Raw genomic sequence first — 14,646 nt, 5'->3', positions numbered from 1 at the left:
TTTTGACAAACGCATACACCATAAATTACCACTTGTTTTCAATGTGTAAATGGTTCCTTTACCCTGCAGTCCTGTGTCAGTCACTTCCACCCACTTCCTCCCTCCGGTTCTGCCTTAGAACTTCATGACAATGGAATCAAGCAGTATGTGCTCTTTGGATCTCACCTCCTTCACTTGGCATAAGGCTTTTGAGACTCATTTAGGTTGTATCAGTCGTCCATTTTTTGTTATTGTGGAATAACAGTCTATTGCATGAATACAGCATAATTCACTTTTTGATAAACTTTTGGGTTGTTGTTTGAGATTATTATGAATAAGGCTGTAATGAACATGCGTGCACAAGTCTTTGCAATGTCTGCATTTCACTTAGGGAAAACTATCTAGGGGTGGAATTGTTGGCTTGTATGTTAATTATATGTTGAATTTTATAAGAAACTAAAAAACTGTTTTCCAAAATGGTTGTTCTGATTTACATCCTCACTAGTAGTGAATTAGAGTTCCAGTTCCTCCACGTCCTCCCCAACCATTGGTACTGTCGATCTTTTTCATTTTAGTCATTACAGTGAGTGTAGAGTGGTACCTCGTTGTAGGTTTAATTCCTATTTCCCTAATGACTGATTATGTAAAGCATATTTTTATGTGTTTATTGGCCATTTGTATGTCTTCTTTAGTGAAGTGTCTATTTAAATCTTTTGCTCATACTTTTTATTGGGTTGTTGGGCTTCTTACTATTAAGGTGTAAGGGTTCTTTTTATATTCTTGATATGGATCTGCTGTCAGATATATGTATTGCAAATATTTTCTCCTTATCTGTAGCTTGCTTTTTCAGTTTCTTAATGGTCTTTTGAAGAGCAGAAGTTTTAATTCAATGAAACCCAATTATTATTACTTTTTTCTTGTATGCTTAGTGCTTTCTGTGCCTTGTCCAAAAAACCTTTGCCTACCCTAAAATCTTGCAGATTTTCTCCTTAGTCTCCTTCTCGAAGTTTTCTAGTCTTAGCTTTTATGTTGAGGTCTGTGGTCCGTTCTGAATTTATTTTTACATATGGTGTGAGGCGGGGGGAGAAGTGGAGATGTATTTTTTTCCATGTGGATACCAGTTGTACTAGCAACTCTTGAAAAGACTGTCTTTTGGGGGCAGCTCCCTAGGTGGTTGTAAGGAGCTGTGCTAACTGCTGTTCATCCTGAACTGGTCACACTCTGAGGGGTCCTCCCAAGCCCAGCCCCTTCTGCTGACACTCCACTTTCTTAAGTCCACCTCACCGGAATAGATAACTTTACACCTGGGCAGGTTGTTAGCGATGTCCTTGGCCAACTATTTTTGAGTTCTTGTTTTTATGAAAGCTAAACATGGACATAGTTTCATCATTCAGCATGTCACGAACTCAGCTACACACAACAGCATCCCTCTGTCCCCTTCCCTCCTCATGCCCCCTCTCCCCAAAACGCAGCTACTTCCAGTAAACATTTAGCCGACTGAGCGCAGCCATCATTGAGACCCAGTTCTTCAGCCTCCCCCAGGCTCCAAACCTCTACCTACAAACACACTTCACACTCACTCTCCATACAGCTCACACGTTCACCGCACTTCACACATCCCTCACCCCACCGCCTCTACCCATCACACGCTTGCTTTCTACACGCACCACATGCGCACCCACATGACTAACACTATTGAATTCTCTAACGGCTTGAACAACAATTGTCTTAAAAACAGCTGAACATCTGGAGAACGTCCAACCTTGTCACTATGGAAATGAATGCAAATGAAAAACAATGAAGTAACAGTTTAAACCTGTGATGAATTTACCGAAAAGTAACTAGCCCCATACTGACTGATGAAGGTATGAGAAAAATAGTACCCTTATTGCTGTGGCAATACAGATGGACACGATCTTTTAGAAATACTTATCAAACTAGGAAGAGGTACCAGAAGTCTCACGAGTGTTTATAATCTTTCACTTAGCGATCCTACATTTGGAAATACAACTCCAGGAAAGTATCATAAAAGAAAAAAGCAATATGCATAAAGATTCTTCCCCTAGTGTTATTTATTTATAACAAACAAATGGAAAGAACCCAAAAGGTCAGCAATAGGGGGGTATTACGGTACACTCATTTAATGTGTTAAAATGTATCAATACCTCTATTTGATACAATAAAAATGACCAATATGAAGACTAGGTAGCATCTCTCAAATATTCATGACATAGTATGAGGAGAAAACAGCAGAACACACAATTTGATCACTGATTAAAACCATCTAATCATGCTGGATGTACATGGCAGTGGGAAAACTGAATACGGATAAATGAAATAATGAAAGCGGGTTGTATTTTGGAAAGAGTCGTCCATATTTGCTGTTTCCAATGCCTCCCTTCCGTTTTTTTTTAGACTCACTCTAGTCAGGCTTTTGCCCCCAGTCCTTGTCCAAAGCTGCCCTCCAAGTCAGGGTCACCAGCGTCACAGGGGTTTGCTAAGTCTATAGGTCAATTCTCAGTCGTCTTCGTACTTGATCTGTCAGAAGCATTTGACGGGGTTGACACCTCTCTCCTCGGTATGCCTCCTTCACATGGCTGCCAAGATGCTCTCGCTTTCCTCCCACCTTTCCGATCACTCCCCAGAATCATGACTGGTTTTCCTCTTCTCTGTACCCTCCTCCTGTCTGAGGACCCCATGGCTCATTCTTTGATTGTCTTCTCTCTGTCTTGACTTATTCCTTTGGTGATCTCATCCAGCTTCATGTCTTTAAATACTCTCTATATGCCAACAACTCCCAAATACACATCTTCAGCCCAGATCTCTTTTCCAAACACCAGATTCCTACATCAAACTGACCAGCGACACCTTCTCTCAGGTGTGTAACAGGCATGGAAGATGCGACACATCCCAATGAACCTTTGTTCCTCCTTCCTAAACCCACTCCTCCTGCAGTTTTCTCCATCCAATAAATGGCAACTCCATCCTGCCAATTGCTCAGGCCCAGAGAGGCTCATTTATCCCATTCTTTCACACCCCACGTGCAATCTATCAGGAAGGCTTGTTGGCTCTATCTTGAAAATACCTCCAGCTTCAGGCCACTTTTCACCACCTCTACCACTACGGCCTTGGTCTGGGGCACTGTCCTTTGTCACCTGGACTATTGCAATCATCTCTTACAAGTCTCCCTGCTTCTGCCCTTGTTCCACTAAGGTCTATTCTCAGCAAAGCAGCCAGAGTGACCCTTTTAAGATATAAAACAGGTCACGCCACTCATCTGCTTAAAATTTTCCAATGGCTCCCACCGTGTTGAATAAAAGCCTGAACCCTTCAGGTGGACCACTGCCCACACTCTGCTGGCCTGATGCCCCTCTCCCCGCTTCCTCACGAATTCTGCTATATGCACACCTGCGTCCTTGCCATCCCTCAAGCAAGCTAAATGTGATCACGCAGTGGAGTTTTTGTTCAATCAGCTCTCTCTACTCGAAACGTTCTCCCCACCTCCTTCAAGTCTTAGCTCAAATCTCATTTTCTCGACAAGGTCTTCTTCCTGAAGACCTTTACCACTGTCCCTCCCCGCCACCCACAAAGACACCCCAGCACACCTCAGCCCCATGCTCTGCTTCCCCTTTTCCCATAACACTGATAATTTTGTAACATACTACATAATCTGCTTACTTATTCTGTTTATTTTCTGTTTCTTCTGCCAAAATGAAAGTTCTGTAAGGACAAGGATCATTGCCATTTGGAACTCTCACGTACCCCACGCTCCCAGAACAGTGCCTAGAACATTGTAGGAGGTCAATAAATATTTGCTGAATGAACAAACGCTGGATGGTGGATTTAATTTGTTGCTCAATTCTATTGTGTCTAGAACTCTTAAGAGAGTAATTTCAGTCAGTGGACACACAGAGGATTGGTCTGAGCCCACGGCTCTGAGTGCTTGGGCCTCGATGGTCACATACATACCACATCTGTATCACTGGCTCCGTCTGCGGAGGTGGTACCCTCCGTCCAATGAGAGCACCTTCCAGCCAAAAGAAAACCAGTAGCCCGATAGCTGGTAAAACTACCAGAGAGAATTCTTCCTATTGTGGTTCTCATTTACTCACCTCCCAACGCATATCCCCATTTCTGCCATCATCCCCTCCAGAATAAACTCTGCCACTGCATGATAACGCCATCCTTCTGTCTCTCCAACAACTCCCAGAAGCACCTGAAAATCTCACTCCCACCATCAGATTTTAATGAGGGGGATGCACTCAGCAATTACAAACAGGAAAGGACTGATTAGGGGTCCTGTACATCAGTGTTTAACCCAGCATACCGTGCAGCCCTCCAAGCATTAACCTCATTCCCCATACATACTCAATTAGGCATATTTACTTCTCATTATCCCGTATGCAATCATGAGCGCTAATAAAAACCTCGGCTACCACCAACAATGCAATTAATGCCATTAGCCGTCTCTCAGAAACTCTCCTATGCTTTGGTGCCAACAATAGTCTGCTCATTCACCCACTTGGTCGTGCATTCATGCACGTATGCCCTTTTCTATGTAGCAAAGGTCAAGTGCACACCTACTACGTGCCTTACCAGGCAAAGGCCTGGGACTAGACAGATGAATTAGACATTGTCCTGCTCCAGAAGAGCTAGTCTCGGTAGGTAAATGGTTATACTACAGAGCGATGAGGGGCACAGCAGAGGTATGACCAGGTGCTACTGAAACCCAGAGGAGGAAGTGGATGGAGAAGCCCAACTCCACTCCCCGCACCAGTTCAAATCCCAGCTCCGCCATGTTTTGACTCTGAGTGTTGAGCAGTCGATTTCTACCTGTGAGTCCCATTTCTAAGGTGGGGATAATCACCCTAGCATGCCACAGGGAAGCTGGGATGATTGAATGAGTGATGTCTCTCCAGTTCCTCTCCCAGCACACAGCACAGAGTGCACACTCAGGAAACAGGGGCCACTGGGATTTAGTGCCCTAATCTCAACCTTCAGACACGTGCCTTTGCATCCCATTTTCCTCTTGCCTGAAAAGACAAAAAGGAATCCCACAGTTCAGAAGGTGGAGAGCGAGACAGAAACATCGTCTTTCCTCTGTACACGTGAACAAATGGGGCAGCGAATTTCCGAGGACAGGAATAGTCTTGGCCGAGAAGGTGCGTGATGGATGAGGCCCAAATACACATCAACTCTCCCCGGCTGGGGTACCTCGACCTGGGTTCTTCCACCTGTCAGACAACATGCTTCGTCCTGTATCAACCTATGCCTCCATCATAGTCACAGAGACAAAGACACTAAGAATCTTCACTCTGGGTCAGGATACCTGGAGCACAGATACAACGTGAGGGTGGGCTGAACGGTATGATGGGCTAGTGGCACATACAGTCAGACCACTCCATGACAGACACATACGTGTGCATGCTGGCTGCTGGGGACCTGTTTTGGGGGCAGTGACTGCTCCAAAATGGTCTGGCAATGACAGGGACACATCTACCTTATATGAAAAAAATCTGTATGCATGGAAATCAATATATGTAAAAAAAGAATATATGTACATATACACATAAACACACATGACTGGGAAATTTCTGGAGTGATACACAAGAAATTGATAGCAGTGGTTGCCTCTGTAAAATCGGGGAGATGGGTTGTGAGAGGTGGAGTTTTTAGATTCCATTTAAAATCCTTCTGAACTGTTATTTATATATGAGCATACATTATCTATCTATATCTACATTGACATCTCTGTCTAACTCTATGTGAAACAAAACACAATCTGGCTTCATGAGTCCCTGCTGGTAGCTCTTCCAGACTTGGGGGCTGGGCAGGAGGTAGAGGGATGGGCAGAGGGGATGGGAAGGGAGGACGGCCAGGAACTTACTGGTGTTGTGGTCTATGAAGTAATCTCCAACCTGTGGGTCGTACGCCTCTTCCCATCCCAGCGGCAACTCATCACTAATGCAGTCAGCAAAGGTGAGCGGTTTGGTGTACCTGGCAAGGGAGAGGAGAAACAGATTCCATCAGCCCACGGTCCCCAAGACCCCGCAACACGTAGCTGCTCTCAACCTCCCTGCTCCTCTGCGCCGACCCACCAGATCCAGAAGCTTTGCACTGTGACACCAGCTCTGCTGTCCCCGGGAAGATGAATGCATAACTGAAGCAGCAGGATTAGAGCCCCTGGGAGGGAGGCGGGGAATCTGCTCGGCTCCCAACTTTGCCACAAACTGGGGAGTGATTTGAGCAAGTCACCTGCCTTCTCTGGGCCTCTGTTCCTGCATCTCTAAGTGAGGGGGGTCCCAGGAAAGGGCTTGAGGGTCAAGTCTTACTTCAGGACTCGAACTCCAGCCCTCTCTGGCTGCTCCACCTGCAATTCACTTGTCCACCACGGCCCCAGCCATCCCCCCGGCTCTAGCCCATGTCTGTCCTACCTCCTTCCCCTCTGGAAAACTAGCTTACTGCAGCATCTAGAATAGCAGATGTTCCCTCCTTGTGAGTTTGGCCAAAAACCGTATTTCTTTGCTTCCCGGGCCGATTCCCAAATGCCTGTACCCACTGCTGTCCTTCGCTGCAAAATCCAGGCCAAACTGATCTTTTAGCGATAACCACCCTCTAAGTCACCATATTGTGGGGAGTGAGGTGGCGGTAATCACCCAGTCTTGGTGGCTAAGTCAGATGGACAGACAGACAAATCACCCAGCGAAACAAACAAAGGTTTTTCAAGGCTGGAAAACACCATAAACCCTTGGTCAAGCACTTTAGCCAGCGTGCAGGGAGCCGGGAATCTAGGTACACAAAAGTCAGCCTGAGTGGCGCCCCCAGACGGCCCCTTTGGTTTTTCCCCATAGCTGTATCTGCCTAAAATACATATTCTAATATTCTCCCTCACCTGTCTGCTCCCAATCCCCTCCCAATTCTGGAAGCCCAGAAGGCTCTGCTTCAACACTCTTTAGACAGATTGGCAAACTGAGGTACAACGGGAGAGGAGGAAAGATGAGTGGGACGGGGCCTAGGATTCCTGATTAAGAACTTCCCTCCAAGCCACAGGAAATGACTCTCCCGTCTTGTGCAATCTCCTTCCCTCTTAAACCCACTCCAAATCAAGCTTAAAGCAAAATACGTGGGGAAAAAAGAAATACTGAAAGAGCCCCTGGTGGATAGACCTGGTGTGTTCATGTGCCACTATATATCTAGGGTCTGGTAGGCTAAGAAAAGTATCTATTGACTGAAGGAATGGATAGACCCAAAGCTTCTGTTAGTCAGTAATTTACTGCTGTATTGTGGGAGACAAAGGATGAGGCAGAGGCGTATATGATATGCAACAGACTAAGCCCTATCCAATAAGGATTCAATAAGCATTACTTACCAGCTGTGTGAGTATGGCAACTTACTGTCCCTCTCTGAGCCTCAGTATTTTTATCTGAAATGTGGGGATAATAATAACTCTCCAGGTTGTCAATGTTAAATAAAGTCATGTTTGTAAAAACATTTAGTGCAGAGGCTGGTGCAAATGGATGCTCAAAGGACATTCTTCTCTGCTTCCCAGAAGGGGAAACTGAGACTAAGAAAGATTAAATAACATTCTCGATGTCCATAACAATGACAAAGCTGGGATTTCAAGCAAGGCACTCTGTCTTCAGAGCCCCTGTTGTGAGCCAAAATGTTCTCTTGAAAGTTGACATCTTCAATGCATCTCCTGAGCCCCACGCAAAATTACAAGCCACCGTCTTGGAGTAAAAGAAGGAAGAGGTGGGGAAGACACAGGTGATTTCCTCGGGTCAGAAGGCACTTCATTCAGGAGCACCTTTGCCAACCTGGATAAAGTTTCTGCAAAGCTGTCTTCAGCCCACTCCACCACTCCACCCCAAGCCCTGCACAGACTTCAGAAACAAAAGACCATGTCCCTCAGTACTCCTCCTCCTCCTCAAACTACTGTAAATGATTTTTTCCCACTTCCTGATGGAGAATGAAGACCAGTGACCAACAGCCAAATCTCATCCAACATCATTTCATCTTACACAGCTTTGAAAAGGCCTCTGAAGGAAAACTCCATACAGAGGTATACTCCTCCACGGCAAGTGACTCTATTACTGAGGACAGATAAATCTGGGAGGGAACAGGAATGCCTGAGCCAACCACAGTCAGACCTTTGTTTCTGACTCATTCCTCTCCCTGGGCTCAGCCCTGAGAAGCCCCACCTGCCAGCCTGGCTGGGGAGATGGGAATCTTGTTAGTTACACTTTGCAACCTAGAAAATCAAGAAGATAAAAGATACATCTCCTCTCCACAGCTCCCTGAATCCCTGTGTGGATCACCACCTTTCAAAATTCTTCCCTGGGGATGAATTAAATGATTTCATCAATGGTGCATCTAAGCAACAGAATCTTATGTTCCCCACGATCGGTGCTCAATAAACATTTGTGGAATGGGTGAATACAATAATGAATACCTAAGAACAAAAATTAATGGTGTGTTCTATATTTTGCCAACATGGAAGGATGCTCTTAACATACTATGAGGAAAAGCAACATTGTTGAACAAGATATATACAATGGAATATTACTCATCCGTAAAAAGAAACGAAATTGAGTTATTTGTAGCGAGGTGGATGGACCTAGAGTCTGTCATACAGAGTGAAGTAAGCCAGAAAGAGCAAAACAAATACTGTACGCTAATGCATATATGTGGAATCTAAAGAAAAAAAAGGTACTGATGAACCTAGTTGCAGGGCAGGAATAAAGAGGTAGGCATAGAGAATGGACTTGAGGACATGGGGTGGGAGGGTGAAGCCAGGGCTAAGTGAGAGTAGCATCGACGTATATACACTGCCGAATGTAAAACAGTTGGCTGGTGGGAATCAGCAGCATAGCACAGGGAGGTCGGCTTGGTGCTTTGCAATGACCTAGAGGGGTGGGATAGGGAGGATGAGAGGGAGGCTCAAGAGGGAGGGGATATGGGCACATATGTATGCATATGGCTGATTCACTTTGTTGTGCAACAGAAACTAACACAGTATTGTGAAGCAACTATACTCCAATAAAGATCTATTAAAAAAAAAAAAAGCTACAGGATACTGTTACAGTATATGACATTTTGCCTAAAATGCATATATGTTTGTAGAAGAGGAACTGGAAAGATATACATTAAAATGCTATCTTGGTATAGGGATTTTAACATAATTTAACTTTTTCCTTTCTAATCATTTTTTTAACTGGTTTCTCTGTAATATTCCTATATCAGTTGGAATTAAAATATTTAATAATGACTAATTCTAGGCCTAGAAAACAAGTTACGTACATATCATGTTTCCTCTCTGGGCCACAGGCACTCTTCCTTTATTTTACCAGTGAGAAAACACACCCAACGTCACAGAGTTGGCAAACACCAGAGGTATAACCTGAAGCCCCATTGCCTGACTAGAGAACCTGAGCTTTGCTAATAAAAACTGACAAGACCAAGGGAGTCTCAGAACAGTCTGGAGCACAAAGGAAGCTATGCCCGAGATACAGATGATGAAGCTGGGTAGGGGGGAAATCTGAAGCAGGCAGAAGGTACCCAAGCTGCGTCCTATTTGCAACTTCAGTATTCTATACCTTGGTGCAAAGCTACTCAATATGCTTGGATAATGCACGACTGCTTCATGAAAAGACAACTGTTTCACAGTTACCACGACAAGGGATTCACTGAGCTCTGTGTGTGAGGATGGGGACTGAGGGAGGAGCGGCAGGTCTAAGACACCCAAAATGCATCACTTTTCCAGAAAACCATTAACTCCACTGATTGTTCCAGCCTTGGACATCAAGAAGTCAGACCTGAAGTAAATGTTAGATACAAGTATCAGTAATGTACCCGACATTGGATATCCTACCAGGGCTGAGATGCTGATTCCTGCCTGCGGTGAACACAGACATCGTGCCCAACAGGGATAAAGAAGAGGGAATCCAGGGGACCCAATGTTAGATGGAGGGGGCAAGAGGAGAAAGGAAGGCTTTGGGTTTGATATTCAGGCTTCCCTTCAAAGCGATCATGGAAAAAAAACCAGAGGGCTGATATCCAGGCTCCCAGAGCTCTTCCATGGGAAAGAGAAAAGCTTCTATTGGAAGACTATGCAACTTACAAGAAATCTGGACAGCGAGATTCTCTCTGGAACAAATGCCAAGAGGGAGATGAATTATTCAGTGTGCAGAGACGTGTCATTCAGAGAATCAGGATGAAAAGAAGCGTTTTTAGCTGCACAAGGATTTAAACACACACACACACACACACACACACACACACACATATATACATGTGCACACACTTCTCTTCCCAGAGAGAGGAACTGTCCGTTTAAACCAGTCTCCCCTGGGAAACTGTGGGTGCTTCTCTGGCCTGCAGTGCTTCCCCTTGGGCAAGTGCCAAGAATGTGAGCTGGGAAGAGATGTCTGCTTTCAGATGTGGCCAGGCCTTGGGGGCCTGCCTGCAACTCCCAGCCCCCATCCCCTGTTGAAGCGATTCGCCCCAATCCAGCCCGGTACAGTCCCTTCCTCCAGCCTCCAAGTCCTGGGCTGCTGAAAACCCAGATCGTGAAATCAAATGACCCAAATGCCGGAGGGGTGAGAGGGAAGGAGGGAAGAGCGCCAAAAGAGAACTAGTTCTGCCTCTTCTTAATTACAAATCTCTGAAGGAACACAAACATTCCTGAATGTTTCACAACAGGCTCTCCTGGAAAAAAAGGAGCCCGGATGTGTTGCCTTGGAGACAGGTAGGGTCCTGTGGGATCACCTGTCCAGGAACGCAGGCCCCTCGTCCTCTTTCCAGCTCCACATCGCCACGGCTGGCATTCAGTATTCAGACAGCGCGTCTTTTCTAAGGAGGCAGCTCAGAGAAGGAGCAGAAAGCCTTTTGCCAAGTCTAACACTGGGTGGTGATTCTCTTGGGACTGAAGAACGCATAACATATCTTTCATGTTCCTAGTGCTTCCCGAGCAATCTGAACGCTTCCCACAGTAACCTCTTTATCGCCGTCCAGCGGGATGCTGGCCCCCCCAGACCGTGCTCTCTCCGAGGGCCAACTGGGCGGGATCGCTTTCTAAAGGGCCCTGCAGACTGCATGCCAAGAACTGTCCAAACTTTCAGCCGAACCTCTCCTCCCAGCCCAGGCACAATGGCCAGGCCGGTTCTTCCCACCCCGGGGTGTTTCACACGCATAGTTCCCATAGCTCAGGATTACACAACTCCTGAGGACACGCCACCACCGGACTGCGGCAGAGCCCCAGTGCTAAGCAGCCCACACCTGCAAGGCTGGGGTGGCCGGAAGAAAGTGCAATCTTTGCAATTCTCCTTCCTCCCTTTAATTCGGTTTGGTGCAAACACCTTCATTCATTCCTTAAACAAATCTGGGGATGAAAAAAAATCACCATCTCCTAGTTGGTGAGGACGGCTGAGCACATGAACCACAGCTGAACCGGAGCAAACACCCAGCTACAGAAGTGGACGAGACAGACAGGACCTTGCCCTTACACTCCCGTCAGGGAGACACCCCAACCAGAAAATGAATCCACAGGATCATTTCAGAGACTCATGCTATTCAGAAAAGTACAACAGGGTAGTGGGATTTTGTGTAAGGGTGGGGCGGGGCAGGGCAGTCAAGGGAAGCAAGGGAAGCTTCTCGGAGGAGGTGATCTTGGAGGGGAGACCAGATGGTGGGAAGCAACAGGAATGGCCAGTACAAAGGCTTTGGGAAGGGATGATGGTGTGAGGAACAGAAAAGAAAGCCGCATACCTTCACGCTATGAGTGATGAACTGGAGGTAGAGTGGGCAGAGGCTGGGCTTTTGGGGCTCTGGGGTCCCCATTAAGACTCTGAGCACCACCCTAGTGCCGAGCTGCAGAAGGCGACCCAGAGAGGCTCTCTGACTCACCCTCTCCTCAACTCCTTTCTCCCTCCTTTCAATCAGTCCTCCAAGCAACAAGAATTTATTGCATGCGCTTCCCTGGTGGCGCAACGGTTAAGAATCTGCCTGCCAATGCAGGGGACACGGGTTCGAGCCCTGGTCTGGGAAGATCCCACTTGCCGCGGAGCAACTAAGCCCGTGCGTCACAACTACTGAAGCCCGTGCGCCTAGAGCCCGTGCTCCGTGTAACAAGAGAAGCCACGACAATGAGAAGCCCGCGCACCGCAACGAAGACCCAACGCAGCCAAAAATAAATAAATAAAATAAATACATTTATAAATAAAAATTAAAAAATAAACTCAATCAGGCTTTTTAAAAAAAAGAAGAATTTACTGCATGGACACAACAGCCTGGTCCCACGCCAGACACGACGAGGGCTAAGACACTTGAATAAGCCTTGTTTCTGCCTTCGAGAGCAGAGGGTCTGGCCAGGCAGCCGAGGCTTACACTGAAAGCAGGGAGTGGCCCATCCCTGTGACAGCATGTATAGCGGTTACGCTACCTTAGACTGTGAACCCCAGGCAATGAGAGGATGCAGGGATAGTTAATAAGATGCTAGGTCAGCTGTACAGATGTGAAAGACCAAGGGGGTGGGAGAAGGGAGAGACTGAGACGACGGGGTGTAGGCGGGGGAGGCTGGAGAAGGAAGTAGTCCAGGGAAGACGGTGGTGGGCTTCACGGCTAATGGGGAGGCCGGGTCGTTGTTACCCACAAAGGCTACGGAATTGATGCTGGGCTGAAACCCACTCTCTGCTCCGTCTACAACCACAGGTGTATTACTTAACCTTGTTAGGAGTTTCCTTCTCTGTGAAACTTAGACATTCCAATCTCATAAGGGTGTTGCAGGGATTAAATGAGATAACCCATGTAAAGTGCTTAGCACAGGGCCTGCCATGTAATAAGCCCTCAGTAAATGCGGGCTGTTAACAGCTGAGAGACTTCTGCGCTCTGCGCACCGTGAGAATGGTGTCATCTCTCAAGTTGGTCGGATATGTTAGCTATTATCATATCATCATCATCATCATCATTACTGTCCCTATTTTTCAACTCGAGAGATACGAGTGGTGGTAAAAAAAAAAATCATAAGCTCTAGAGGGGTTGCAATGCAGGCGCCGTCACTTACTCACTCTGTCCACTTGGGCGTGGACCCTAACTTGCCTGAACCTGCTTCTCCATCTGTAAAGTGGGGATGTTCCGAGTGACTACCTGCCTAAAATGAGCTATGCTTGAGCCCACGGCACACAGGGCTCAACCAACATTACCTGTTCTTATCAGTTAGGTTTTATATCCCTTTCCATGATGAGGCAAAATACTTGTTCATGCTAATAGCCAGTAAGCCTTGCACTGTATTCCACCGCCTCCTTTCCTGGAGGACTTGGGACTCTGTTTTTTTTTGGGGGGAAATTAAACCAGAGAGAGTTAAGAGGTGGCAGCTGGATTGGCTTTGGCTCTCAAAATGTGTTCTCTGAAGGAGGCATTTACACCAGGAATTTCCAAGTTTTCTTTCCCTCAAACACTTCCGTCCCTCTACTCTCAAAACACCTGTCTCGACATTCTGGTTATTCGACCCCCAGACTTCCTTGCTTCCCTACTTTGGTAGGACTGGTTTATCCAGAAGCTTTCTTGGTCTAGTCACTCCCTCTCATTCCTGGCATTCTCCTATGGGGAGGGAAAGTTCCAGACCGTTCCCCCTACCCCCTTCTAGTCTTTAACCCAGGCTTCCACAAACCAGTGGCTTACCTCCTCCTGCTAAATCCTGCCTTCACTCTGCCCCCCGAACTGAGTTCTTGGGATCACACACCTGAGCCTTGGGCCTGTTCCCTTCCTTCGCCTCCATCCCCATGTCTTTATGCCTACTCATCCCTGGGTACCCTCCAGCTCACTGACACAGTGGTGATTCTGCTATTGCTCTGCATCTCACTTGCTGGGATTTAAGATTAAGATTCTGAGAACCAGATCACGGATTAGCCTAGGCATGGCCAACTGACTACTGGGTGGCCAAATTCAGCTTATAGATATGTTTGTCTGTCTACTACAGTGCTGTGTTTTAAGAATGGAGCTAGCGTGCCTTTTGAAGGCAGGCACTCTCTAGCTGCACATAGTCCCCACTGCTCTCTAACATCTTTCTCCTGCATCTTGTCTTATCTAGAGGCAGCACAGAGTAGAAATTAGGAGCACAGGGCTTTGGAGCCAGACTCCTTGGGCTTAAATCTCGGCTCTGCCAGGTTCTAGCTCTGTGACCTTGGGCAAGATACTTAAACTCTATTCGGCTCAGTTTTCACACTTGCAGAACAGGAGAAATAATAATACATTGATTGAGCATGGATTCTGTGCCAGGAACTGTTCCAAGCACTTTACAGATGTTAATTCACTTGAACCTCATAACAACGCTTTCAGGTAAGTACCGTTCAAACCCACCTTACAGTGTTCTTTGAGGATTAGATGAGATAATGGATGAAATATCACTTTGGTATATAGTATGTGCTCAATAAACGTGAGCAACTCGTTATTATTTTCATTGCTGTCCAAATGAGGCACCTGATGCAGGGGTGTTAAGGAATGTTAAAACTGAGTGTGATATCTGGGATCTGACAAATCAACTCCTTGTTTTATTGGTGACAAAACTGAAGCACAGAGAGAAAGACTTGCCCAGAGCCACCCAAGGACCCAGTGGCAAGGCTGAGACTAAAACCTGGGGACCAACCCCAGGCCTGCATCACATTCATGACA

The 14,646-nt window shown here is 46.4% G+C and overlaps 1 protein-coding gene across 4 annotated transcripts in view; it reads right to left on the bottom strand.

Annotated features, from left to right (window-relative positions):
* The window catches only part of WWC1 (WW and C2 domain containing 1), a 151,244-nt gene that overhangs the window by 70,843 nt on the left and 65,755 nt on the right, over positions 1 to 14,646 (bottom strand). For all 4 annotated transcript variants that reach the window (XR_009007190.1, XM_007171387.2, XM_057541178.1 and 1 more), the window contains exon 2: positions 5,867 to 5,976. Coding sequence is in view for 1 of the 4 variants with exons in the window: in XM_007171387.2 (XP_007171449.2) it covers positions 5,867 to 5,976 (110 nt within the window). In the remaining 3 variants the exon portion in view is untranslated. The remainder of the gene's footprint in view (positions 1 to 5,866; positions 5,977 to 14,646) is intronic.

This window comes from Balaenoptera acutorostrata, chromosome 2 (assembly GCF_949987535.1).
Source record: "Balaenoptera acutorostrata chromosome 2, mBalAcu1.1, whole genome shotgun sequence".
Classification (NCBI taxonomy): Eukaryota; Metazoa; Chordata; class Mammalia; order Artiodactyla; family Balaenopteridae; genus Balaenoptera; species Balaenoptera acutorostrata.
Note: the sequence above shows the minus strand (reverse complement) of the source record. Positions and strands in the feature narration are given on the sequence as shown.